Here is a 26,431-nt window from a genome sequence, read left to right as displayed (position 1 = left end):
CTTGATTCCGGTGCTGTGCCGTTGGGCCGCTGTGGGAGGGTGGCCTGGCGCCTTGCGAATCGGACTGCACACCTTGGCTCGTTCCGCAGGCCCGGAGGAGGCGGCAACGCCCCGGGGTGGTGCTGGCGGGTCTGGGAGCGGGCAGTAGCTCCGCCCCTGTGCGCTCATGGCGTCACCTTCAGCTCTCGCCCCGCCTCCAGCTCCTCACCGTGGCGGGGCTCTGGCTGTCTGCTGAGTATTCGGGGCGGGAAAACAGCTGCTTCTCACCCAGGGGTTCCGATCGCAGTGTCTCCTCTCTACCACCCTTAACTACCATGTGCTCTATGCCCACAGTTAGTTTAAGGCTATTTCTCTGGTTTCAGTCCCTTCAGCGACCCGGGAGACCGTTTCCCAGGGGGGCGTGGCTAAGCGAATCTAGGGGAGTTACATTTTCATCCGGGCATTCCCACATGCTGCGGCCATCTTTGTTTTGTGCTGAAAGTCACTATTGACGCCTACAGACAGCCGGCGTGGGGAAGTGGCAAGATGGCGGCTCCCAGGGAGGAGGCGTGGAGGAGAGCTAAGGGGGGACGCAGGGCGGGGCGCTACTGCACCTGACCCGATTTCTGCTCTTTCTCTAGACTACTGTGCAGCAGCGCCAACTCGCCCACAACCAAGACAGCACATTGCACTTTTAAGATGCTCTAATTCTTTATGAGCCTTGGTCTTTTAAGAGGCTTGGGCCCAGAGATGAAGACGTGCGAGAGCGGTGGAGCGGTGACGTCTCCTGACTCCGCCCCCTCGCCCGACTGCCGCCATGTTTAGTTGTTACTTCTTCACACAAGATGGCGGCTCCCAGGGAGGAGGCATGAGCGCCCTGCCGTTACCGCTTCTTCTGCCGTACAGTTGTCACTTCAGGGCCTAACTCCTGCTCGAAAGCAGCTCCTGTGGGAAAGTCATAAGAAAGGAAGCGAGGACTGGACGCTGCCTTGCTTTTGGTTTGCTGTGGAAGAACTGTCCAGGAAGAAGAGAGTAGGGGGGAAGGGGAAGCTAGTCTCAAGATGGCGGCTCCCAGAGCGGCAGGCACAGCCTGAACAGCAGAGGCGGACTCAAGGGAGAGGTGCGAAACCTCACGAGCCGTACGGCGCGGGGCCCCCAACAGTTCGAGCCTGTTTTGCCAGCTTCTGACGCGCCTTTTTAAGGAACGTTGGGGTTGTCCTGAGATCGGCAGCTGTACTAAGTGCTGGGCGGTGAAGCTGGACAGTCTCAAGATGGCGGCTTCCACAATTGTGGTCTGACTGCCGACGGGGTTGAGACAACCGCGGCATTTGTGGCTCTTTTCCACCCGCCCCGGAAGCCAGCCAGTGCTGAGGACTGGGGGGTGTGGGAACCGGGCCGGGGCTCTGCCATTTCCGGCGGGGGAGGGCTACGACTGAGGAAGGGAGGAGAGAGAGGCGTCTCAAGATGGCGGCTCCCAGAGCCTCCTGCCCGAGGTTCTAAGCGGGAGCACCCGGGCAAATAGTTAGAGCGGCAGCGCTCAGTGGACTGCAGCTTCTCGGGAGTAAGTGCTCTACAGTTTTGAGAACCTTTAAAGGAGACGAGCCGAGTGAGAAGGGGGGAAGAGCCAAAGGGAAGGAGGATAGTTAAGATGGCGGCCTCCATGGAGTCGTCCACTGCTGTGTAAGGAGCCGCTTCTCAGTGAGAGCTGCCCTAGACGAAAGGGGGTGTGTGAAGAATTAAGGGTCTCCCTCCCGCTCAGTGACTTCTTCCCACTGCATCCTTAACCGGAACTATGGCTTCGGCTGTGTCCCCTGCCAACTTGCCGGCGGTGCTTCTGCAGCCCCGCTGGAAGCGAGTGGTGGGTTGGTCGGGTCCCGTGCCCCGACCCCGCCACGGCCACCGTGCCGTGGCTATCAAGGAGCTCATAGTGGTGTTTGGCGGCGGCAACGAAGGGATAGTGGACGAACTACACGTGTACAACACTGGTGAGTGTAAGCCCGCTGGGTTCTCAAAGCCTTCTCTTCATCTCCTCTCACTTTCCTTCACTCTTCACAATCTCCTCCCCTTTCCATCTCTCTCTCTTACTCCCCTGGTGTCCTTTCCTCTTTCCTTGCTCTGTTTGCCATCTTTGCTTTTTCCCTGGTTTTTCAACCCCCGTTCTACACCCCCGGACTCTCCTCTGTTTAAAGGTTGCATTTGGTACTTAGAGAAACCCTCTAGCCTGACTTGTGAGGGGGAGGGGATGTCGCCTGCGATGGTGACTTCAGACGTACACCGTTACCCGGCGGGCTGGGGCTGGCGCGGCAGCGGATGTGTTCTTTTGGCGCAGGCGGAATCATCCCCCATCCTGTGCTCATCCTCATCTCCAGCGCCCATGCCCGTTCAGGAGAAAAGACAATTTCTAGATCACAGATCCATTCTATGCACCCAGAAAGAAGAAAACACCCTTAAAGGGCAGACTTTTAACACTTTAATGCGACCCTGTGGCAAGTGCCGATGGCAGGATCTCTATGGTCTCTCCCCCTCACCCCCTCCCACACAGTTGGAGGTATTTACTTGTACGAGTTGTGGGTGTGTGTGTGTGTGTGTGTGTGTTCCTTCAAATTGTTTCTTTTTTTCAACACCCCCCCCTCCGCCATAGCAGGCCAGAGAGCTCAGTGCCTCTTTTCCTGTGAGGTTGAAGGGGTTAACCAGTCCCTTCTAGTGCCTCCCTCCCCAAAACCTTTGCAAATTGGGAGGAGCCTCTGTCTACAGGTATGGCTGATCTGCAGGCTGGCCTCTGCCCCCTCCCTTATGGAAGCCACATGTTGTTCCTTGCTTGGTTCCCTTGCTCTGCCTCTAGGGCAGAAAGCTTTGTCGAATCCTTCCCTTGTGGTAGCACTTTCTGCACATCTAGTACAGGGGATTGTCCTGAGTTGCCGGTTGACTGCCCAAAAGCCTCTAGGACCTTTGCCTTGCCTTAAGGGGGAGTACTGGGACTTGCTAAGGCCGGAAATATGTGCCAGTTGTGTCTAGGTGAGAGCCTGGAATACTAGTGTAGCCAGACAGCCAGCCCCCTTGCCTGTGGTAGACTGGAAGCCTCCCTCTTTTGCAGGAGGTGCAGCCTGCAATGCTTCCTCCCTTGTCAGACAGATCCTTAGCCTCTTCCATATACCTTCATCTTTTCTGGGCCCCTGCCATCCCAGGCACCTTCTCTTCATGTGAGGGTGGGACCAAGTGTGCAGCAAGGCCATTCTATTGACAACCCACCCCACCCCCTTGCCTCCTTGCCTGATAAGGTAGGAAGCAGGCAGGAGATCATGGTCTGGGGTAGTTCATGGAGTGGGGGTTGAAGCCAGACTCTTCTGGCAGCTCCCCAGCACCTCCCCCACCAGGCTGAGTGTGCAGGCCTGCCTCAGCACTCTGAATTATTCCCCCTTCCACGTTGATGGGTGGGTTGTGCATGATGTTCCTTGTCTCTCCACACCTGTTGCCTCTAGGGAGCAGGGCTTTTCTCAGGGCCCCCTCAGAAGGGGGGGATTGGTGATGCTTGTGCCAGCCCAGACAGCTGTGGTAGCAAGAATTAGCCCAGTAAGGTAAGGACAAGGGCAGAGATGCAACTTGTGGAGCTGTTTTTAGAGATGTCCTCTACAGGAGCAGCAGCACCTTCTCCCTACCCTGGAATGCCTTTCTTCTACTAAGGCCTGGAGCAGACTTTCTAGCAGGAAAATACAATTTTAGAAAGTAGGGCAGGGTCCTAATTACAGTCAGCACCAAAGTCCATTGTGGTCCTCTGTCATGGCTTCCTGGGATCTCTATGTATTCATTAGTTTATTGAAACCAATTGACTACTTTGGTATTAATTTGTTACCATTTTGTAAAGAGGTTGGGTGTTAGGAGGTAACTAGCCTTCTAAAAAGTCAGCTTACAGCAAAGGCCTGGAATCCTCCAAGAGTAACAGTTTTCAAATTGTCCTGATCATTTTTAGGTGACTTGAGAAAGCAACTAGTTAACTCCACTACCCTATTCACCTTAAAAGGTGTACCCCTTGTTTTGATGGGCTCTGGGTGTGTCATGTATTTGGCAAGCTCCCAAGTTCTAGCAGTCCTGATGCTTCCCTGGCTGCTCATCCTTCTCAACAGCTGCCTCTTGCCGTGGTTTTGTTTCCAAGGGGGTCTAAGTTCATAATGTGTTCATGCCTCTGCCTGTATCCCTTTGCTTTTGTGGGATTGGTCTTTACCCCTTTATAGAGTAGGCTGATCAGGAAACATTTCTCTTTTCCATGGTGTATGTATACTTAGCTGTCTTGTTCAACTCTTCAGTTTGCAGGGGATGGAGTATAATTGACCCAGGGGTTATCCAGTGGAATAATAGGGTTTGTGTGTTCTAGAGAGTGCACACATGCATGCGTTTCCCCATTTAGTGGCAGTCACCACAGGCTGAGAGACCCTTTACTGTCTTTTGATAGGTCTTATGGTTGCGATTGTCCATGGATGAATTTTATTTCCGTGAGGCAATTCAGATTACTCAAGAGGCCTCAAGCTCAAGGATCTAGAGTCTGGGGTGGATTGTGTTGTGCTGAAGCTGGGTGTGCATGATTGTTCCCTCTCCCAGGCTGCTCTTGCCTCAGTGGATATTGGGTGTCACCAACCTTCTCCCCAACCCCCAGGGTTGGGTGTGGAACATTGCCTTGAGCAAGTGCTATACCACTGAGCCACATCTCCAGTCCTACAATAGACTTAGAGTTGGTGGCAGAAAATATTTAAAGGGACTTCTACACATAAGGAAATTGGAATCCAAGAGGGGAAGTGACAAATCCAGGGGCACTGCACTAGCTAGCTAGTGGTAGAAGTGGGCCAGAGTGTGAACCTTTTTTAAGACAAGGTTTCTAGCTGTCCTGTGACTTGCTCTATAGACCAGGCTGGCCTGGAACTTACAGAGATAAAGCTGCTTCTGCCTCCTGAGTGCTGGGATTAAACATGTGCGCCACCACTACCCGGCTGTACCACTTATTTCTTAATTCAGTTCATAGGCTGAAAACCATCATCTTAGAAACACATCATCCCTTTTCCTCTGTCCCTATACCTAAATTTTACTAAGTCAGATGGGTATCATTTCTGTTCTCCCATCTTTTTCAGGCCCTCTTTACTTCTTAGCAGGCTCACTTCCTGATTGGCCTGTTATTTTTTCTGATTAGGAAATAGCCAGGGACATGCCAGGGCATATCAAGAATGAGGGACCCAGGGATTGGGTTACATGATACCCCACTGGGTGTTTGAGGGCAAGGGAGAACAGCTGTTAGATTTGTAAGGTGGAGAGAGGAATTCACATATTTGCACACTAAAACAGGGATCCATAGAAGAGATAAGGAGAGGCGATGTTAATCTTCATACCAGGAACTTTACTCCCTGACATACTCCTGGTGGGAATTGGGAAGGGCTTCTGCCTTGCCAGAAGAAACATTCTAGAACCAAATTAGTACCTCTTAGGTCTCATGGGAGAAGCTGGTGATCTGGGAGGCCAGGAACATCCTAGCTAACATCTGCCTGGCCAGCTGGGTCAGTGAATCAGCATGATGGGAAAGCTGTAGGTCAATCCTATTTGCCATTTAGCTTTCACCTAAGCCTTGTCTAATGCCTTACTACCTATATGCCTTTAACACAAGGGTTCTCAGCTAAATGAGAGACTGCCCATACATGAGACAGACACTGAATCAGATTCATGTCCCTGTTGAATTTTACTCTGACTTCAGGTGAGTTTCCTTTCCTGGGCTCCGGAGTCTTTTGTGTCTGTTTTTGTTTTGAAACAAGATCCCAGGCTAACCTGACTGATCCTTCTACTTCCATCTTTGAAGTGCTGGAATTACAGGCATGCTCTGGGCTCTTTTCTTTAACTGAGAACTGGATTGGTTCTTCCTCAGAGGTTCCTGTTGGCTTTACCTTTGTAACTTGGATGAAAAACTCCTTCCACGGATTGTTTAATACCATCTCACTCAACTTGTGTAAGGTTGATTTGCCTCGTTATTGAAAACTCCTACATTTCTTGGTTCGTGTTTGCACTAGGAATGAGAAATGAGGTCAAGAGCCAACATTTGGGTGTGTGGACACATGAATGCATGTGCCCAAGTGGTTCATCACTCCAGTAGGAAAATGGCAGAGAGAATGGGGGCTAGGCAACCTATTTCAGTGACTCATCTAAACCACTGAGGAGTCCAATATCTGTGCTGGGGACACCTGGGAAGACTTCCCTACCTAAGGCAAGGCAGGGTGCAGTTGTTGTTTATAGGGTCTTAGAATTGAGAAGACAGGAATTTATAAATGGGGGGTGGCTTTTTCCCAAATGCATCTGAATAAAGGTGGGGTGAGCAAAACAAGCATTTTCCCTTTTTTTCTCAGTACATTGGTCTCCAAATCAAACATCTATAGAGTATGCCTGCCTCCCTCTGTGAACAATATGGCTAAGAAGCAGATGAACAGCCTAGACTGGTCAACAAATGCCTCTTGTGTCACCTCTTCCAAAACATAACCTGGCCTCTCATCAGCTCTCAGGAGGGAGACTGGTCTTGACTCTTTGACTTCCCTATAGCAGCTACAGCCCTCTCAGATCTCACCTGACTGACATGTACATGTGGCATGTCTGCCTCTGGGCCCCAGTCTTGGAGATTTTTGAGAGAAAGTGGCTTATCCTTTAAATATATGAAATGGCAGAAAAACATACTTACTTGCCTGTAACATTCCCAGAACCCTTGCCACTGCTGATGTGAAGGACACAGGAGCCTAGGTGAAAGAGCAAACTGCCAGGCAAGCTAGGAAAGGCTCTGTCCCAGCTGAAGGTTTAACCATCATCTTGTATTGTCCTAAGGGAACAAGGAGGTGCCCTTTCTTGGTGACTTCCCCACCTCACCCCCTCTAGAAGTATGAGGGGCTCCTGAGAAGTTTCTGTCACAGAAGCTCTACAGCAGTTGCCACCTCAGGCTTGAGAATATTCTGGACTTATGTGGGCATGGGGGGTGGGGCACTGCCATGAAGCCTGTGGCCCATCACTTAGGAGACAAGCCAATAGGGAAGTCGAAGCAGAGATAGCTAGGCCTGGGAGGTCAGCAGAGACTGATTCTTGCCTCATGTTCTTCTGAGCCAGTAAGCTATGGCTTCTGTTCCCTATTAACTGCCTACATGGAGGGAAGGTATCAGCCCATAACATTTGATGTTTCTAGAACCACCTACAACTGCAGCTATGGGCTCCGAAGAGGAGAACATATACCCCTAGAGGGCATTTGGGGTATAGAAGTTTGTGATAATCATGTGAGCAGTAGGGTAAGGAAGTCAACGACTACTAGATTCCCAGAGGCTGATGAATTATCTTGGTTGGTGACTTAACTGTCTTCTCAGGTGACCTTGATGAGAAGCATACAGTGATGCAGCAGTTTGAAAGCCAGGGCTCTGCAGATGGCTTGGCTAGAGTAACTAGAGATTTGGGGTGATGGTGTTCTTAAGGGACAGTATTCCGGCTTAGCCTCTCCTCTTAGTTACATTTGAAGACTAGGAGTTGGAGAGTACAAGACTTAAAGAATAAGAAGAAGTGGGGAGGGGCTCAGGTTCTAGAAAGCTGGATGTTTTGACTACTGTTTTCTTTTGTTCTTCAGCGACCAACCAGTGGTTTATCCCAGCTGTGAGAGGGGATATCCCTCCAGGGTGTGCAGCCTATGGCTTTGTGTGTGATGGTACTCGCCTACTGGTGTTTGGTGGGATGGTAGAATATGGAAAATACAGCAACGACCTCTATGAACTCCAGGTAATAACATAGAGCCCCTTTGGGCCTGGGTTAATACACTGCCTCAGGCATCATGGGACTCTCCATAGTGTTCCTTATAGTGTTTGAGGGTTAAGAAAGGAGAGGCAGTAGAAGGGATCAGTTAAGAGTTTGCCAAACTGTTCTCATCTTGAACGGTATCAGGGGAGAGAACAGGACTAATTTCTTAGGACTTGCATGTTCCAGCAATATGTTCCCTCACTCAAGACCACCTTCTCCTTATGCCACAAATTGCCCTAGGCCCCCTACCAGTGGCCTTCTCATCTTGGGAGTCATTCTTTTTTGTTTGTTTGTTTATTTGTTTTTTCGAGACAGGGTTTCTCTGTAGCTTTGGAGGCTGTCCTGGGACTCGCTTTGTAGACCAGGCTGGCCTCGAACGCACAGAGAGATCCACCTGCCTCTGCCTCCCGGGTGATGGGATTATAGGCGTGTGCCACCACCGCCCGGCGGGAGTCATTCTCTTAAGTCTTGATTTTGCAGGCCAGTCGCTGGGAATGGAAGAGACTGAAAGCAAAGACGCCTAAAAATGGACCTCCTCCATGTCCTCGGCTTGGACACAGCTTCTCTCTTGTGGGCAACAAATGCTACCTATTTGGGGGTCTGGCCAATGATAGTGAGGACCCCAAGAACAACATTCCGAGGTGAGACTTTGTCCTTTTTCTGGAGAACACCACCAGGGTAGGTCTACAGGTACAGAGCCATGTTTCTCTCCTTTGCTGGGTTGTCAATGAGAGAATGCATTCAGTGCCCTTTCAAGAAGTTCCCAGCATTGAATCTGATGAACCCCTGGGTAGGTCTTGTAGGAGAAAGCTGGGCAAGAGGTAGAAGCCTGCTTTACCTTGGACTGGTCCTTCAGACCAAAATTAGACCTGGTTGCTTCCTTTGCAGCTTATGCTGCTTATACATTTCCTGTATGGACATTTTCTAAGGCTTTACTCTCTGGAGGTAGTTCAAAGCTTGACATCCTCTTGCTCTAGAGAGGCCCAGGTATAATATCTGACATTGTGTACATCCTGAAGGGACCTGCCACTGAGTCTGAATTTAAGGCTGCCATCATAGCTTCACACATACACCCCTTCCATTGCTCCAATTGTACTCACCTGGTAAGCTTCAGGCAGTCAGTCCCCTCTTTAGGAACAAAGGTTCTATGGTCTTTGCTCCATTTGTTTTGTTTTGTTTTTCAAGACAGGGTTTCTCTGTATAACAGCTCTGGCTGTTCTGGAACTTACTTTGTAAACCAGACTGGCCTCAAACTCAACAGAGTTCCACCTACCTCAGCCTCCCAAGTGTTGGGATTAAAGGCATGCACTACCACCATGCCTGGTCCTGGCCTTTGCTCTTACGTTCAAATGAATCTACTGCTTACTGAGATACCTGGTAGAGCCTGTGGTGCATATGCTCAAGGCTTGCTATAAATTATCTTCCTCAGGTACCTGAATGACTTATATATCCTCGAACTACGGCCAGGCTCTGGAGTGGTAGCTTGGGACATCCCCATCACTTACGGAGTTCTGCCTCCACCTCGGGAGTCACATACTGCTGTGGTCTACACTGAAAAAGATAACAAGAAATCCAAGCTGGTGATCTATGGAGGGATGAGTGGCTGCAGGCTAGGGGACCTTTGGACCCTAGACATCGGTAAAAAGCTGCTACTGTTCCAGTAGCTTCAGAACAAAGCTAGTTTTCTGGGTAGCTGGCCTTGAGTGATCAGGTGGGGCTTGTGGGGAGCTAGTGTCCTTCTTGACCTTGTCAGTGGATAGGAAACAGTAAGGCTCAGTTGGGCTTGTCTGGAGAATAGGGAGAGAATACAATCTTTTTAGAATAGAATTCTCTCAATTTGGGCAGAGTCCCTACTAACTCTTCAGTGGACGGTCTATTTGTAGATTGGTGTATTCTGATATGTCTAACACAGTAAAATTGGTTACCCATAGACCAATTAATTATACCTTTTACTTTGTCTATAAAGTGGGTGATGGATTGGGTGGGGGTAGATCTTGGTTATATTGCCCCATGGATCAGAGCACCCAAATATTTGAACATAAGCAAAACTTTAGTAGCAGTGTTTCCTAAAGTGTGGTCTATCTAGTGCTAAGATGGCATGGGAGGGTAAATGTGTTCTACAGGGAGTAGAAGTGTAAAAGAGAAGCTGGGGTGAGCTTGACAGCCCTGTGTCATCCCTGAGAGCTCTACTGCCTTATAGCAGGTGCCCAGTACATTTGGGAAGAAACCTTGTCCAGATCGTACAAATAGCTTTAGAAATGCTGAAACCTATCTGTTAGGGCAATAAATTGGAGGGCCTGCTGAGGGATTTAGGGCAACAGGAATGCAATTCTTACATTGGTTTAGGCTCCATTTGGCCCAAGTCCTGAACTATGGTGTTTGATCCAGCATAAGTAATCCCTTTCTCTCCATCTCTACAGAGACACTGACATGGAATAAACCGAGCCTTAGTGGGGTGGCACCCCTTCCTCGAAGCCTCCATTCTGCAACCACCATAGGAAACAAGTAAGTATCTGTTCTTTTCTTCCCTGACCTGAGCTGCCCCTGACTCCTGAAGAGTTCTCAAGTCAGTTTTGTCAACTGTCCCTCAATCCCAAGGAGACTTCTTTCTGGCAGACCTGGCATTCAGGTGCCCATACCCACCTTGTTATAACATAGAAAAGGCAGATTTAGGGTGGAAAGGACTGCATGTAACTCAACCTGAGACCCTTTCTTGGCCAGTAAGACTGCTGTACTTCCTCACACAAACAGCATTGTTTGTGAATGCCAAGGTCTAGGGTCCATAGAGATTCAGGTACACCTTAGATAAGCCAAACAATACTCTCCTGCCATATAAATGACAGTTCTTTGTAAGAGTTGAACCATCAAGTAGGAAGTGTAATATTAAACTGCTTCATGAATCTTCAGGGACTCCTGGGGCCTTCTAGAGAACTGAGCATATTCAGAACTTTCTGGGTAAAAGAGGTAGCCTCTAGCTTGGTACTTCCTCTTCAATCCTCTCTTGCTTTTCCTTCACCCTCCCAGAATGTATGTATTTGGTGGCTGGGTGCCTCTTGTCATGGATGATGTCAAAGTGGCCACACACGAGAAGGAGTGGAAGTGTACCAACACGCTGGCTTGTCTCAACCTGGGTATGGCCTCTGGCTTAGAGTAGCCAGGGGTGGTGTGGGGTGGTGTGGGAGTAGTCCTGGGAGATTTTTATGGTATACAGGAGCAAACCTGGGGTTCATGGATCTTTCTAGAATTCACCAGAAGTATCTGATAGGTAGAGAACTCTCAGGCAGCACTCCATTTAGTTTGGATAGGTTCTTCATATGTGCCTGGCATCCACAAGTGCAAAAGCACATACAGTAAAGAGGATATGTAATTCTTGTACCCCATTTCAGGGACTCTTCTATACAGGCAGTAGCTCTAGGACATTAGCCTGTCATGCACAGGGCCAAGTGGCCCTTTTCCCTTACTATATCTTGGAGATCATTTCATATCCCTGCACAATGAATATCACATTTTTTTTACTATGGCATAGGACTTTAATCCTAGCACTCATGAGGCAGAGGCAGGTGGATCTCTTGAGTTTGAGACTAGTCAGGTCTTCATAGTGAAACTCCCATATCAAAAACAAAAATTTTGAGTTGCTCTTATTTTGACTGAAGATGCATGCATTTTCTTAAGATCTTTACTTCATTGTTCCATATATTGTTTCTCTTAGGATTGTATTACTTTATGTGCAAGGAGTTAACTTTGGCTATATGTTCCAAATGCTTTCCAAGTTTATGGCTTAATTTTTTTCCTTCCTTCCTTTTTTTTTTTCTTCTCTCAATATAGGGTTTCTCTGTGTAGCCCTGGCTGTCTTGGGACTCACTCTGTAGACTAGGCTGGCCTTGAACTCAGAGATCCATCTGCCTCTGCCTCCTAATTTTCCCACCATAATTTTTATGTTGTTTTTGCCTTATTTTTGTTTACTTTTAATTTGGTACTCCAATAACTTTACCAACCCCAACAATGAAAGAATAGAGAAAAACTTGGGAATTAGGGTGGGGGCATTTGTATGGGGGTTTGGGGGGGTATTTGTTTGTTTGTTTTTGTCTTGTGTGACCTCCAACACTTGTGTACCTCTAGATACCATGGCCTGGGAAACCATCCTGATGGATACACTGGAAGACAACATTCCTCGAGCTCGAGCCGGTCACTGTGCTGTTGCCATCAATACTCGCTTGTATATTTGGAGTGGCCGTGATGGCTACCGCAAGGCCTGGAACAACCAGGTCTGCTGCAAGGACCTGTGGTATCTGGAGACAGGTAAGTGCTAGGCCACTGCTAGTCCCACATGCTGAAGCCTCTCCACTCCCTATCTTAACAGTTGTATTGTTGTATTACAGAAAAGCCACCACCCCCAGCCCGAGTACAACTAGTACGAGCCAACACCAATTCACTGGAGGTTAGCTGGGGTGCAGTGGCAACAGCCGACAGTTACCTTCTGCAGCTCCAGAAATATGACATTCCTGCCACGGCTGCTACGGCTACCTCCCCTACTCCCAATCCAGTCCCATCTGTGCCTGCCAACCCTCCCAAGAGCCCTGCGCCTGCAGCAGCTGCACCTGCTGTACAGCCACTGACCCAAGTAGGCATCACACTTGTGCCCCAGGCTGCCACTGCACCCCCAAGCACCACCACCATCCAGGTCTTGCCGACAGTGCCAGGCAGCTCCATTTCTGTGCCCACCGCAGCCAGGACTCAAGGTAAGCCACAATGGCTAAAGGCATTTGGAGTAGGGCCTAGTCACTGGAGACAAATCATTTCTTAAATCGTAGCTGCTGTTTTGCTGATTGGTAGATTTTTTTAGCTTCAGGCTTGTTGAGGATTAGAGGATAAGAGTGTGCTCTCTTGCTGGCAGAGACTGTGTTGAGGACATAGAAGAACCACACATAAAGAATAGGCAGGTCAAGGAGTAGCTCAAGTCTGTCTTAAACTTGGCAGCAGCGTGGCAGGATAACTGTGGAAGAGGAGGACCTCCTAATGATCAACCTTCTTTTCTTATCAGGTGTTCCTGCTGTTCTCAAAGTGACTGGTCCTCAGGCTACAACAGGAACCCCACTGGTCACCATGAGACCTGCCAGCCAGTCTGGAAAAGCCCCTGTCACTGTGACCTCCCTGCCTGCTAGTGTGCGAATGGTTGTACCCACACAGAGTGCCCAGGGGACGGTGAGGATCTGTTAGTGTGGTTTGTAGTAACCCAGTAGCATAAACAGGGTTCTTTTTTTTTTTTTTTCCCCAGAGCTGAGGACCGAACCCAGCTAGGCAAGTGCTCTACCACTGAGCTAATCCCCAACCCCTAAACAGAGTTCTTGTGTGATCTTTAAAAAATATATAACTGCTCTGGGATGTAACTTAGTTGAAAGAATGCATTGAAAATAATGCCTCAAGGGGGCCTAATGCTCCATGTATTCCTTGGGGTCATTTTCAGTGTGAACTTCCTGATTTGGAAGGCCAAGGGGAAAATCTGGTTAGCTGGGTTTGACCCAGGCCTATAAGAATGAACTGTATTGGCCAGGTGGTGGTGGCGCACGCTTGTAATCCCAGCACTCGGGAAGCAGAGGCAGGTGGATCTCTGTGAGTTCAAGGCCAGCCTGGCCTACAGAGCTAGTCCAGGACAGCCTCCAAAGCTACAGAGAAACCCTGTCTCGAAAAACCAAAAAGAAAAAAGAATGAGCTGTATCTAACTCAAGGGTTGTTTGTTTCATTTTTGGTTTTGACAGAGTAATTCTGTAGCCCAGGCTATCTACCACTTAGATTATCGTGCTTTAGCCTTCCAAGTGTTGGAGTTATAAGCATATGAACCATCACCCAGCAGCGGCAGTGGTAGTATTGATGGGTGTTGTATGTGAAACTCATTACTGCCTATGTGCTAAGCATGTGTTCTTATACTGAGATACATCTACAGTTTTGGCTGTGGTCTTTTTCTTTCAACGACTGACTACACTCTTATCTTTGAATCAGGGTCTCAAATTTTCTCTGGGGCTGTAAGGGTGTAGCTCAATTGGTGGAGTGCTTGCCTAGCATGCAGGAAGCTCTAGATTTAGTTCATCACACTGCATAAGCCAAGTGTGTGGTATTACATGTCAGTACTCCCAACATTTGAGAGGTGGAAGCAAGATCAGAAGTTGAAGGTCATCTTCATGAGTTTGAGAACAGTCTGAGCTACAATGAGACCCTTTCTCAAAAAAAAAGAAAGGCACTTGGTAAGCACCTGCCTACTTGTTTGTACTAGGAGAGAGGATCCAACATTAGGAAAAACCAAGGGATGCTACTGAGGCCCCTCTCCCCCACAGATTCTGAAAGGGTCATGGAGTTGAGAGGCAGGTAACAGATAAAACCATTGTAGCTCACATGCTTTGTGCCTACCACAGGTGATTGGCAGCAACCCACAGATGAGTGGAATGGCTGCATTGGCTGCTGCTGCCGCTGCCACACAGAAAATCCCTCCTTCCTCAGCACCCACAGTGCTGAGTGTCCCAGCAGGCACCACCATTGTCAAGACAGTGGCTGTGACACCTGGCACAACCACTCTTCCAGCCACTGTGAAGGTGGCCTCCTCCCCTGTCATGGTGAGCATTTATCTTCTGGGTCTGGTTCTGAGCCTGTAGCCTTGGGGCTGGTGACTTCTGGTCACTATGTTCGAACAAGCAGTGGCCATATGTTCCAGGCTTTGGACCAACCCTTCAGGCCGTTGGTTTATAATTGATACTGGCACGGGCTATGGAATATGCAGTTACTTTAATCGTGTACAGCTTTTGGTTAGACCTGTGGGGAGTTCAGGCTGCTCTTTTGCTGCTCAGCCAACCAAGTTAGGTGGACAGGTGGTCATTAGAGATATAGCCATTATGTTGCCACTATTCTCATCATTTATCTCTGCTTCTCCAGGTGAGCAACCCAGCCACTCGCATGCTAAAGACTGCAGCTGCCCAAGTGGGTACATCTGTGTCCTCTGCTGCCAACACGTCTACCCGCCCTATCATCACAGTACACAAATCAGGCACTGTGACAGTGGCCCAGCAAGCCCAGGTGGTGACCACAGTAGTAGGCGGAGTCACCAAAACCATCACCCTAGTGAAGAGCCCCATCTCTGTCCCAGGAGGCAGTGCTCTGGTGAGTGACAGGCACCATCTGGCTGTGTGTGACAGCTGCCAGGCTATGGTGAATGCTACTGGTGACTTACTGTCATGGGCTAAGTCCAGTAGAGTCCTAGCCTAGGCCATGCTCTTGTTTGGTTCCAGATCACTGCCTGCTCCATTCTTTCCTTTTTAGATTTCCAATCTGGGAAAAGTGATGTCAGTGGTCCAGACCAAACCAGTTCAGACTTCAGCAGTCACAGGCCAAGCCTCTACAGGCCCTGTGACTCAGATCATCCAGGTGAGCTCTCACTGTCTCCCCAGAAGTCCAGGGCCTACAGGGATGAATGGGCACTGAGAAATAAGGACAGAAGGTCCCATGAGCACAAGTAGCTCAAAGGCCTGCTGATACCATAGCACCCACAGTAATCAGAATATTCTGAGTTAGAGTAGCTACACTTACTGTTCCTTTTTGGCAGTAGTCCCTGTTCATTCACAGCTTTTCCCTTTCAGACCAAAGGGCCTCTGCCTGCGGGGACTATCCTGAAGCTGGTAACATCAGCAGATGGCAAGCCCACAACCATCATCACCACCACACAGGCTAGTGGAGCAGGGACCAAGCCTACGATCCTGGGCATCAGTAGTGTCTCTCCCAGCACCACCAAACCTGGCACGACTACCATTATCAAGACCATTCCCATGTCAGCCATTATCACCCAGGCAGGCGCCACAGGTAAACGTACAGCTTTCAAAAGGCCCATGCTGATGAGTGTAATTCAGGAAGAAGATTGGGTGCTTTCCACAGAGCTTATTTTCTCTGGACCCTCCCCCAATGCAGGTGTTACCAGCAGTCCTGGCATTAAGTCCCCCATCACAATTATCACCACCAAGGTGATGACTTCTGGAACAGGAGCACCTGCCAAAATCATCACTGCTGTCCCCAAGATTGCTACTGGCCACGGACAGCAAGGAGTGACCCAGGTGAGGCACAAGTGGCTCCTTTTCACCTCAGTCTAGTGCAGACCACATGCGTCCTCCTAACAGGCCTGAGAGGGGCATCATAGTCCAGTCAGCCTGAAAGTGACATTGGTGGCACTTTGCTCTGGTATTCCAGGTGGTGCTAAAGGGGGCCCCTGGACAGCCAGGCACCATCCTCCGCACTGTGCCCATGGGCGGCGTTCGCCTGGTCACCCCTGTCACCGTCTCCGCTGTCAAGCCAGCTGTCACCACATTGGTTGTGAAGGGCACCACAGGTGTGTAGCCCACAGGCCAGGTCCTTGGCAGTGACTGGGCTCTCCCTCTAGTCTTCTTCTGGACATAACCTCTAGTCTGGCTGGGGGAGGATGACAGGTGCTCTCTCCAGAGCCTTCTGTCTTTGGTGGCAAAGCTCCCATTCCCCAGCCCTTTCCAGAGACATGCTGCTATATAGAAAGTGGTAGCAATAAGCTTCATTCTACCTCTGCCTCTTCCTCCTGTTAGGTGTCACAACCCTAGGCACAGTGACAGGCACTGTCTCTACTAGCCTTGCAGGAGCTGGGGCCCATAGCACCAGTGCCTCCCTGGCCACACCTATTACCACCTTGGGCACCATTGCCACTCTCTCAAGCCAGGTGATCAACCCTACTGCCATCACAGTATCAGCTGCACAGACCACACTGACAGCTGCTGGTGGGCTTACTACACCCACAATCACAATGCAGGTAAGTGGGTTTCAAGGATGTACCACCATACAGCAGCACTCCCATATGAAAGTAGGGGGCATTTTGTCTTTTCACCCCTTTCCAGGTACTGTTCTGCAGCCCTGTGCAGCTGTGACAGTTTTTCCACATGTGGTGTGTGTGATCTCTGTTTTAGTCTTTTTAGTGACATATCTTATTTGAGCTATTTAGTTTGCAGACACTAGGATCTCATAATGTATTGTGTGTGCATATAGTATTTGTCCTCCTGACATTTTTTTTCTCTAAAACTAGACAAGAAGTGGTAAGAGATCTAATGCTGGCCTTTGTACCAGCAAATAGGCCAACCCCCCTCTCCTGTCCCAGCTCTGCCTCATAGCCCCTCCATCTTAGTCTCTGAATAAGTCATTGTTTTGAGATCATGGGGCAAGTGAGTCTTAGATTTGTCTGGGCTAGTTAGCAGAGTTGGTGGTCCCAGCCAGCAAGGACAAGCATAGACTAGTATGAGAGTCAAATGAGAAATCACAGAGTTCAGACACTAACTCCTCTGTTCTACTGTGTCCCCCAGCCTGTCTCCCAGCCTACCCAGGTTACTCTGATCACAGCACCCAGTGGGGTTGAGGCCCAGCCTGTACATGACCTTCCTGTGTCCATTTTGGCCTCACCTACTACAGAGCAGCCCACGGCAACAGTCACCATCGCTGACTCAGGCCAGGGTGATGTACAGCCTGGCACTGTGACACTGGTGTGCTCCAACCCACCCTGTGAAACCCATGAAACAGGCACCACCAACACGGCCACCACCACTGTTGTGGCTAACCTTGGGGGACATCCTCAGCCTACCCAGGTGCAGTTTGTTTGTGACAGACAGGAGGCAGCTGCTTCTCTTGTGTCCTCAGCTGTGGGACAACAGAATGGTAATGTGGTCCGTGTCTGTTCAAACCCCCCCTGTGAGACCCATGAGACAGGCACCACCAACACTGCCACAACAGCCACATCCAACATGGCTGGGCAGCATGGCTGCTCAAACCCTCCTTGTGAGACCCATGAGACAGGCACTACCAGCACTGCTACTACAGCCATGTCCAGCATAGGCACTGGGCAGCAGCGAGACACTCGCCATGCCTCTAGCACCCCCACTGTAGTGCGGATCACTGTGGCTCCTGGGGCATTGGAGAGAGCCCAGAGTACTATGAAGCCTCAGTGCCAAACGCAGCAGACCAACATGACCAGCACCACCATGACTGTGCAGGCCACCGGAGCTCCGTGCCCAGCTGGCCCACTGCTCAGACCAAGTGTGGCACTGGAGGCTGGGAGCCACAGCCCTGCCTTTGTGCAGCTAGCCCTTCCAAGTGTTAGAGTTGGGCTAAGTGGCCCTAGCAACAAGGACATGCCCACAGGGCACCAGCTGGAGACATATCATACTTATACAACCAATACCGCAACCACAGCCCTCTCTATCATGGGTGCTGAGGAGCTTGGTGCAGCTCAGGTGGTCCCCACATCTACATACGAGAGCTTCCAGGCAAGCTCTCCCAGCAGCACCATGACTATGACAGCCCTAGAGGCACTGTTGTGCCCTTCAGCTACCGTGAGCCAAGTCTGCTCCAACCCACCATGTGAGACCCATGAGACGGGCACCACCAACACTGCCACTACCTCCAATGCGGGCAGTGCCCAGCGGGTATGCTCCAACCCGCCTTGTGAGACTCATGAGACTGGAACCACACACACAGCCACTACTGCCACATCAAATGGAAGTGCAGGCCAGCCTGAGGGTGGACAACAGACTGCCGGCCGTCCCTGTGAGACACACCAGACCACTTCCACTGGCACCACTATGTCAGTCAGTGTGGATGCCCTGCTTCCTGATGCTACTCCTGCTCGTGAAACCCTGGAGTCTGGCTTAGAGGTGGTAGCAGTGCCCACTGTCACCTCCCAGGCTGGTACCACGTTGCTGGCTTCTTTCTCAACACAGAGGGTATGCTCCAACCCTCCTTGCGAGACCCATGAGACAGGCACCACACACACAGCTACCACTGTCACCTCTAACATGAGCTCAAACCAAGGTGAGTGAAAAGTGTACAATATAGTAGGGTACAGATAATCTGGCTATATTAGCTATAGTGGAGGGGGCAATTTCTAGGAAACCTGTGGTGGTAAAAGCAAGTGGAAGTCAACTGGTCCCCCCTTTGACACCCACAGACCCTCCACCAGCTGCCAGTGACCAGGGAGAGGTGGTGAGCACCCAAGGTGACAGTGCAAACATTACCAGTGCCAGTGGTATCACAACAGTGTCCTCCACACTGCCACGTGCAGTGACCACTGTGACACAGTCTACACCAGTCCCAGGTCCCTCTGTGCCGGTAAGCTTCCCAGAGAGTCCCTTCTGTGACTTTTTGCCCACTGTGCCTTTTATTTGTGCTGTTCCAGAGATGGACACCATATGTCGCTATTATACCAGACATGGCATTGCTCCTTGGTTCTTCCAGACCATAAAAGGGCAGTCTTGGTGTCTGGGTACTTTGTCTCTGATGCTGGTTTCCATCTTGGCTGTTTTCCATAATTTGTCTCTACAGTGAAGCCTCTCTAAGCATGAGTTGAAACTTGACATCCTTCATGCTGCTCTTTGACCTACCTTTCCCATCTACTTTTAGCATGGGGTTAAAGGTAGCCAACCTGTCATGGTTGATACCCTGTCATGGTTGATACCATAGGCCTACAGGAAAAAATAAAGGCCATCTTGTTTCTCATCCCACTGCCTAGTACTAGCCTCCGTCTCCTCCCCTCTCCCTCTGATGGGGGCTTCTCTCCCTTTCTAGAACATCTCATCACTGACTGAGACTACCCCAGGGGCTCTGACTTGCGAAGTCCCCATCCCAGCCACGATAACAGTGACCATAGCCAACACAGAAACTTCTGACATGCCCTTCTCTGCTGTTGACATCCTGCAGCCCCCAGAGGAACTCCAGGTCTCACCAGGGCCTCGCCAGCAGCTGCCACCACGGCAACTCCTTCAGACTGCCTCTACCCCTCTGATGGGGGAGTCCGCCGAGGTCCTGTCAGCCTCCCAGACCCCTGAGCTCCAGGCCGCCGTGGATCTGAGCAGCACTGGGGACCCATCTTCAGTCCAGGAGTCTGCCAGCTCTGCTGTCGTGGCCACTGTGGTGGTCCAGCCACCTCCACCTGCACAGTCTGAAGTAGACCAGTTATCACTTCCCCAAGAACTGATGGCTGAGGCCCAGGCAGGCACCACCACCCTTATGGTAACAGGGCTCACCCCAGAGGAGCTGGCTGTGACTGCTGCTGCTGAAGCAGCTGCCCAAGCTGCAGCCACTGAAGAAGCTCAAGCCTTGGCCATCCAGGCAGTGCTCCAGGCTGCACAGCAAGCTGTCATGGGTAAGTATCAACTGAGAGCTTTGAGGGATAGGCCCCTTGGGATGAGTGACAGCCTAATAGGGAGGGCTAAGGCACTATATAGGGACAACTTGAGATGAGAAGACATGCTTCCTATGAGGGTACATAGTGTGCCTCAAGGGAGGCCTGTGTAGGACAGGTGGTCCAAGAAAGGAGACACAGCCCAGTGGTGAGGGTATAGTAAGGTGTGAGCAGGATAAAAGCTAAGGAAAACAAGATCTCAGGAACACCATTGCTGCCTATTGGGCCAGGCACATTAGTATTCTTTTGAATAGTAGTTTTTTTTGGTCCTGGAGCAGGCACTGGGGAGCCCATGGATACATCTGAAGCAGCAGCAGCAGTGACACAAGCAGAGCTGGGTCACCTTTCAGCTGAGGGTCAAGAAGGTCAGGCCACCACCATACCCATTGTGCTGACACAGCAGGAGCTTGCAGCCCTGGTGCAGCAGCAGCAGCAGCTCCAGGAGGCTCAAGCTCAAGCCCAGCAGCAGCACCACCTCCCTACTGAGGCTCTGGCCCCGGCCGACAGTCTCAATGACCCATCCATCGAGAGCAACTGCCTCAACGAGCTAGCTAGTGCCGTCCCTAGCACTGTGGCCTTGCTACCCTCAACAGCCACTGAGAGTAAGCTGGGCTGCTTTTTGGCAGGGGTAAATTGTTGATAGAGTTGAACTGGTGGGAGATGGACACTGGCAAGGGTGGCATGGAGGTTCCAGGAGGTTCTGGCTCAACACAGATCTTCTCCCAACTGATACTTTGTTTCTTCCCAGGCCTGGCTCCATCCAACACATTTGTGGCTCCCCAGCCTGTTGTTGTAGCCAGCCCAGCAAAAATGCAGGCTGCAGCTACCCTAACTGAAGTGGCCAATGGCATCGAGTCCCTGGGTGTGGTGAGTCCAGTGCAGTGGGCCCCAGGGGATAGGAACAGCACTGCCTTTGGGCCCCAAGGACTTGATGTCATCTCATTTCTGTTCTTCAGAAACCAGACCTGCCACCCCCACCCAGCAAAGCCCCTGTGAAAAAGGAGAACCAGTGGTTTGATGTGGGGGTCATTAAGGGTACCAGTGTAATGGTGACACACTATTTTCTGCCACCAGATGATGCTGTTCAGTCAGATGTAAGTATACCCAGTAATTGGCACCTTTGGGTGGTGGGGTGGATCCTGCCCCGCCTGTGAGACAACTATCATAGAAATAAACTTAGCTTTACAACTTTGCAAGGGGGCTCACAGGAGAATCCCACCTTTGTGCCACTTTTGAACAATTAAGAAATGGGAGGACAGCCAGATGGAGACCTTCTTCCCAGAGAGTAAGAAAGTAAAAACTTGATTCTTTCCTGATAGCACCAAGCTAACCTCACCATGTCCCTAGGGCCTTGCTATAAGGACAACCATCACTGAACAGAAGTCTTGGTTCCATGGTCCCCCTAGGACATTGGCCATTCTAGACAAGCACTGTAACCCTGAACTGCCCCTAGTATCTATAGCATTCTTTTTGACTGCGGGCCTTGTGCCATTTTCTTCTTTCGTGGTATTCCACCTCTTGCCCTAGGATGACTCAGGCATGGTCCCAGACTATAACCAGCTGAAGAAGCAGGAGCTACAGCCAGGCACTGCCTATAAATTTCGTGTTGCTGGAATCAATGCTTGTGGCCGGGGGCCCTTTAGTGAGATCTCAGCCTTTAAGACCTGTTTGCCTGGTTTCCCAGGGGCTCCTTGTGCCATTAAAATCAGCAAGGTGAGTCTTTTCTATGGGCTGCCTTTCTATTCCCTATTGGTCTGCTATCTCTGCTCTAAGGAGGTACATATGAACAGAGCCAGGGGGTGGCTGGACCAAGAGTGTACCAGATGAGGGCAAAGTAGCCACACTCACCCTTAGTAGCCATAGGTCATGTGCCAGGCTCTTCAGTGATAAATCTTTTGTCTAATCCTGAAAATCCCAAGGAGGTCTGGGTTCTGTTAGTCCTATTCTCAAATGCAGAAACTGAAGCACCAAGAAGCTAAGTGACAAGCTATAGGTTACATGATGAGTTGGGGGTGTTAAAAGGCTCTTTTAAAGTCCTTTGAAATTTGATGTGAAATATCTGGATTGTTTTAGTTAATTTTTTATGTGTGTGTGTGTGTGTGTGTGTGTGTGTGTGTGTGTGTCTCATGTGAAGGTCAAAGGAGGTCATGTGGGTCGGGGAGATCAACTCAGTCATCAGGCTTGGCAGCAGGTACCTTTACCATACTGCTGAGCCATCTCACCCACTTCTGGATTATCTGTTGTGTTGGAGGAGATTGTTTATGCGGGTAATTAGCAGTTCTTAGAAACTTCTAGCCCTCTGGCTCTGGGCACAGGCAGGGTGGGCTGAATACACAGTGGCTGAAGAAGACAAGGCTTGACTTTATGTCCTGGATTCTAGAGCCCAGATGGTGCTCACCTCACCTGGGAGCCACCGTCTGTGACCTCCGGCAAGATCATCGAGTACTCTGTGTACCTGGCCATCCAGAGCTCACAGGCTGGTGGTGAGCCCAAGAGCTCCACCCCAGCCCAGCTAGCCTTCATGCGAGTGTACTGTGGGCCTAGCCCTTCCTGCCTCGTGCAGTCCTCCAGCCTCTCCAATGCCCACATTGACTACACCACCAAGCCTGCTATCATCTTCCGCATTGCTGCCCGCAATGAAAAGGGCTATGGCCCTGCTACACAAGTGAGGTGGTTGCAAGGTAAGTATTCATAAGCTTCTTGGGGCAATTTTTAGGGAAGGCATGGGAGAGCAGAGATACCTAACCTAGCTAGAGTAGGAGGGCTTCAGATTGGGATATAAGGGTATAGGATGCTATAGAGACAGGAGCCTCTCGTGCTCTTGGGTGCACAGAAGATACCCTGGGGTGTCTAAAAGTAAGAAAGGTTAGAGGGCTAGAGAAAGCAAAAGCTGTTAGGCCCAAGAACAGCATATCCCAGGGCCATTAAGATGGGTAGCCTAAGCTGAAGCCAACTTCTAGGAGGCATCTGTCTCAGGAAGGACATTTAGGGCAGGACCTGAGCCAAAAGGATTTCTGACTCCTGTCCTGCAAAGATCAGAGACCTGAAGGATGATATGGGCAATCAGGACCATGACAAGTAGGGTAAACCCAAGTGTTCCCTGCCTTTTGTTGGGTTGCTTACTATCTATCCCACTCCTTTCAGAAACCAGTAAAGACAACTCGGGCACCAAGCCGGCCAGCAAGAGGCCCATGTCGTCTCCAGAAATGTAAGCAGCAGGTCTCTTTCAGGAATCTTCTGGGGGGTACTTAGAGTAGAAATAGCCTTCACCTCTCATCAGCTGCTTGGAACTATATTTACATAGGGTCCTGAGTCAGTGCTTTTGTGATGCTCTTGGGACCCTCTATAACTGTTCCTCCTCTCTTTCTTACATAAGGAAATCTGCTCCAAAGAAGTCTAAGGCTGATGGTCAGTGAGGAAGCTGGCCAGCATCTGGATCCTCCAGACCCCTCTGCTTCAGGAACGCCCTATAGGGCCCACCCTCCCACCCTGCCTACCCAGCCTTTGCACTTCACCCTCACCAGCCACTGGCTACCATTCAGTCTCTCCCCTTTCCCTCTGTTTTTACAATAAAGAAAGCACACTTTACCGTTGCTGTTGGGAGGAAGCAGAAAGCAGATTGGAAAGAGCGGCTGGTAAACAAATGAGCACAAGTTGTGCTCCTTTCTTTTCCCCACCTGGTGACCTCCCTGAGCTGAGTACAACTGGACAGTTCAGAGATTTTGGGAAGAGAAATAAAAACTAAAAACAAAGGAGATAGCACCCATATTAAGCCTGCACTTGTTTGTAATTCATCACCCTTGGCCTGAGAGGCAGCCAAGGGCTGGAGCGGGGAGAGGTGTCCCCCAAGTTCCCACAGAGGCTTTCCCCAGCAGGTGCCCCAACCTGGGTGTCCGTCTGGTTCTATTTTTGTTTTGTTTTTCCAGCCACCTCCCATCCCTTCAGGCTTAGTAGGATCTGTCTTGTCCAGCAAACCCACCAGAAGCAGAACACATCTCAGAGGCCTTTGTGCTACCACTTAACACCTCTCCCTTCCTCTTTACAAAAAAGATAGGGAAAAGGAGCCTTGGGTGGTCTGAGCAGTGGCTGTGAAATCCTCCTATTGGGCACAGAGTGGCCCCCTAGTGATCCTGGCTTTGGCCCACCTTGCTTGAGCCTGGGGGACACATCATCAACTGCTGCGTTTGTTGTATTTTTTAAGTTGAAATTAATGAAGTATAACATTTTTATTGTAATTTTAGCCTTAGCGTGTGGGGGTTTATCCCTTTTTGTTAGCTGTGTACAGAATGTGTATCGTATTTTTTTTCTTCCATTTTCCCCCCTCTTGGCTAATCATTGGCAAGGATCTTTCTGGGGAAAAGCTGAGAGAGCAGCTAGGGCAGGAGAGAGAGTGTCCTGGGTAGGACCTGGTAGGCACTGCCTATCTCATTTCCTGTTGCTAGCCCCTGCCTGCTTTTGGAACAGTGTGAAACATTGAGCTTTATTCCCTGTGGGTTAGCACTTAACATGTAGAGGCTTGGCCTTCTACATCTTCATCAGCATCACTTGCAGAGGACTGACCCTGAACAACACAGCAGGGGCAGGGAACAGGTGGGACATGGACACCTTGAAGGCAGCCCCAAGTATGTGGGGTATGCCATGTATCCCACAGAGGCTGGGGTAGGTACATGACACAAACTGAGTAATTAATTTCATAGCATTGTTCCCAAGCTCTGGATTTTTCTCTCCGGGACCCAAGTTTTAGGCAGTAATACTTGCAAGAAAGTTACTGAAGGATTTAAAAATGGACAGCCAATGTGTTCAGCCACTCAGGCCCATACCCCCTGGAGCCTCTAGTGTATTGTATCATATTTCTCTGTGGAAAACCGTCATGTTTAGTCAAGTTGGAGCCCACTCTCCTGGTCCCTTTGTTTTCCCTATCCCTTCTCCCAAGCACCCTTTGATTTCTCTTCTGAGAACAGTACTACCCCGTTCATCTATTGTAGAGTAATCCTGTGACTCAATATTACCATAGTGCGATGTTGTTTTGTGCTATTTTGAACAATTAAAAGACTTTTTTTGAAATAACCATCTGGTGTCTACTCATGTCAAGAGTGTCTTGCGGGGCTGGAGAGATGGCTCAGAGGTTAAGAGCACTGACTGCTCTTCCAGAGGTCCTGAGTTCAATTCCCAGCAACCACATGGTGGCTCACAACCATCTGTAATAAGACCTGGTGCCCTCTTCTGGCCTGCAGTCATATATGCTGTATACATAATAAAAAAAAAAATCTTTAAAAAAAAAGAGTGTCTTGCAACCTTTGGAAAGGGGAAGCTGGGACCTGCCCAAGGTTCACTTGAGCCACTGGAGGCCCTTTGTTACCAGGAACCATAGGTGAGCAATTGTCAATTGCCCTTCTAAGAAGGCTTCAGAGCATGGTACACCCCTGGGGCCACTTGAGTACTTACTATTGGTTCTGCATTTGGAAGCCAGTTCTCCCACTAAGGAACAGACCAAAGTAAAAGCCTGGCTGGCCATTGGCAGACATGTGAGTAAACCACAGCCTCTATATTCTTCCCAACATAAGCTCAGGAGGCTCCAGGGTGTCAGCTTGAGCAGGACAGGTGTGTCTGATGTGATGGATACTCAATGTGGCAGGACCAAATCCTCTATATTTGTGCACAAGCCAAGCCTCCAAAGAGAGAGGCAGAATTACTGACCTTGGCAGTCTAACAGCCAGTTGAGTAGTACAGCTATGATTTGGTTGAGTAGTGCTATCTGGGCAGAAGGCTAAAGACAGCCTAGGTATAAGGCAGACCTGGTCTATAGCCAGAGCTCAGTGATGGCAGGTCTAGGTGCCAGCAGGCTGAGAGTAGCAAGCATATCACCTCCATACATCTCCAGGCCCCTGGTGCTTGAGCTAGAGAAAGAAGGGGTATGGGTATATGTTTCCTCAGCATCTCACTCCTTTCTGACATCTCTGCTGCTATTCCCTTTATTTAGATTTATTTTTTGAGATAGTCTCACTGTGTGTCTCTGGCACTCTGTAGACCAGGCAGGCCTCAAACTCAGAAATCTGCCTCTGTTTCCCAAGTGCTGGATTACAGGCTATCATACCCAACTTTTTATTTTTAATTATGTGGGGTGGGTGGGTGGGTGGATAAGTATGTGCAGGCTCCCTCAGACACCAAAGACATGGTCCTCTGGAGCTGGAGTTAAAGGCAGCTGTGAGCTGACCAACTTGGGTGCTGGGAATTGAACTTGGGTCATCTGTAAGAGCAGTATACACTCTTAACCACTGAGCGATCTCTCCAACTCCCTGTATTCCTCTCAGTCATTTTGGTACCAAAAGTGGCCTCCTATGAAGCCAGTGCTGATGTGCACCTAGATGTGTGCACTCAGTGCATGCTGATGCCTAAGTGCAGGCCCAGTGTAGAGGGCCTCTGAGAAGCCATTTTCTTGGT

The 26,431-nt window shown here is 50.0% G+C and overlaps 1 protein-coding gene across 4 annotated transcripts; it reads left to right on the top strand.

The window, feature by feature from the left end:
• The first annotated feature begins 343 nt into the window (after positions 1–343).
• Positions 344–25,057, top strand: Hcfc1 (host cell factor C1). Of its 4 annotated transcripts, none has more exons than XM_036174139.1 (26): positions 344–1,964; positions 7,601–7,749; positions 8,248–8,408; positions 9,197–9,405; positions 10,188–10,272; positions 10,792–10,898; positions 11,887–12,066; positions 12,147–12,506; positions 12,809–12,969; positions 14,175–14,372; positions 14,689–14,913; positions 15,073–15,177; positions 15,390–15,609; positions 15,715–15,857; positions 15,991–16,129; positions 16,356–16,576; positions 17,121–18,621; positions 18,758–18,918; positions 19,375–19,951; positions 20,269–20,592; positions 20,739–20,857; positions 20,947–21,084; positions 21,518–21,703; positions 22,371–22,671; positions 23,135–23,198; positions 23,367–25,057. In XM_036174139.1, exons 1-26 carry the CDS (start codon positions 1,772–1,774, stop codon positions 23,404–23,406), a joined length of 6,267 nt encoding a protein of 2,088 aa, XP_036030032.1. In that variant the 5' UTR covers positions 344–1,771; the 3' UTR covers positions 23,407–25,057. The 4 variants fall into 4 exon arrangements, with proteins under 4 accessions (XP_036030032.1, XP_036030031.1, XP_036030034.1 ...); XM_036174138.1 differs by having other exon boundaries at positions 20,266–20,592; XM_036174141.1 differs by having other exon boundaries at positions 347–1,964; positions 19,507–19,951.
• Positions 25,058–26,431: the final 1,374 nt, after the last annotated feature.

This window comes from Onychomys torridus, chromosome X, assembly GCF_903995425.1.
Source record: "Onychomys torridus chromosome X, mOncTor1.1, whole genome shotgun sequence".
Lineage (NCBI taxonomy): Eukaryota > Metazoa > Chordata > Mammalia > Rodentia > Cricetidae > Onychomys > Onychomys torridus.
This window is presented reverse-complemented; position numbering and strand designations above follow the sequence as displayed.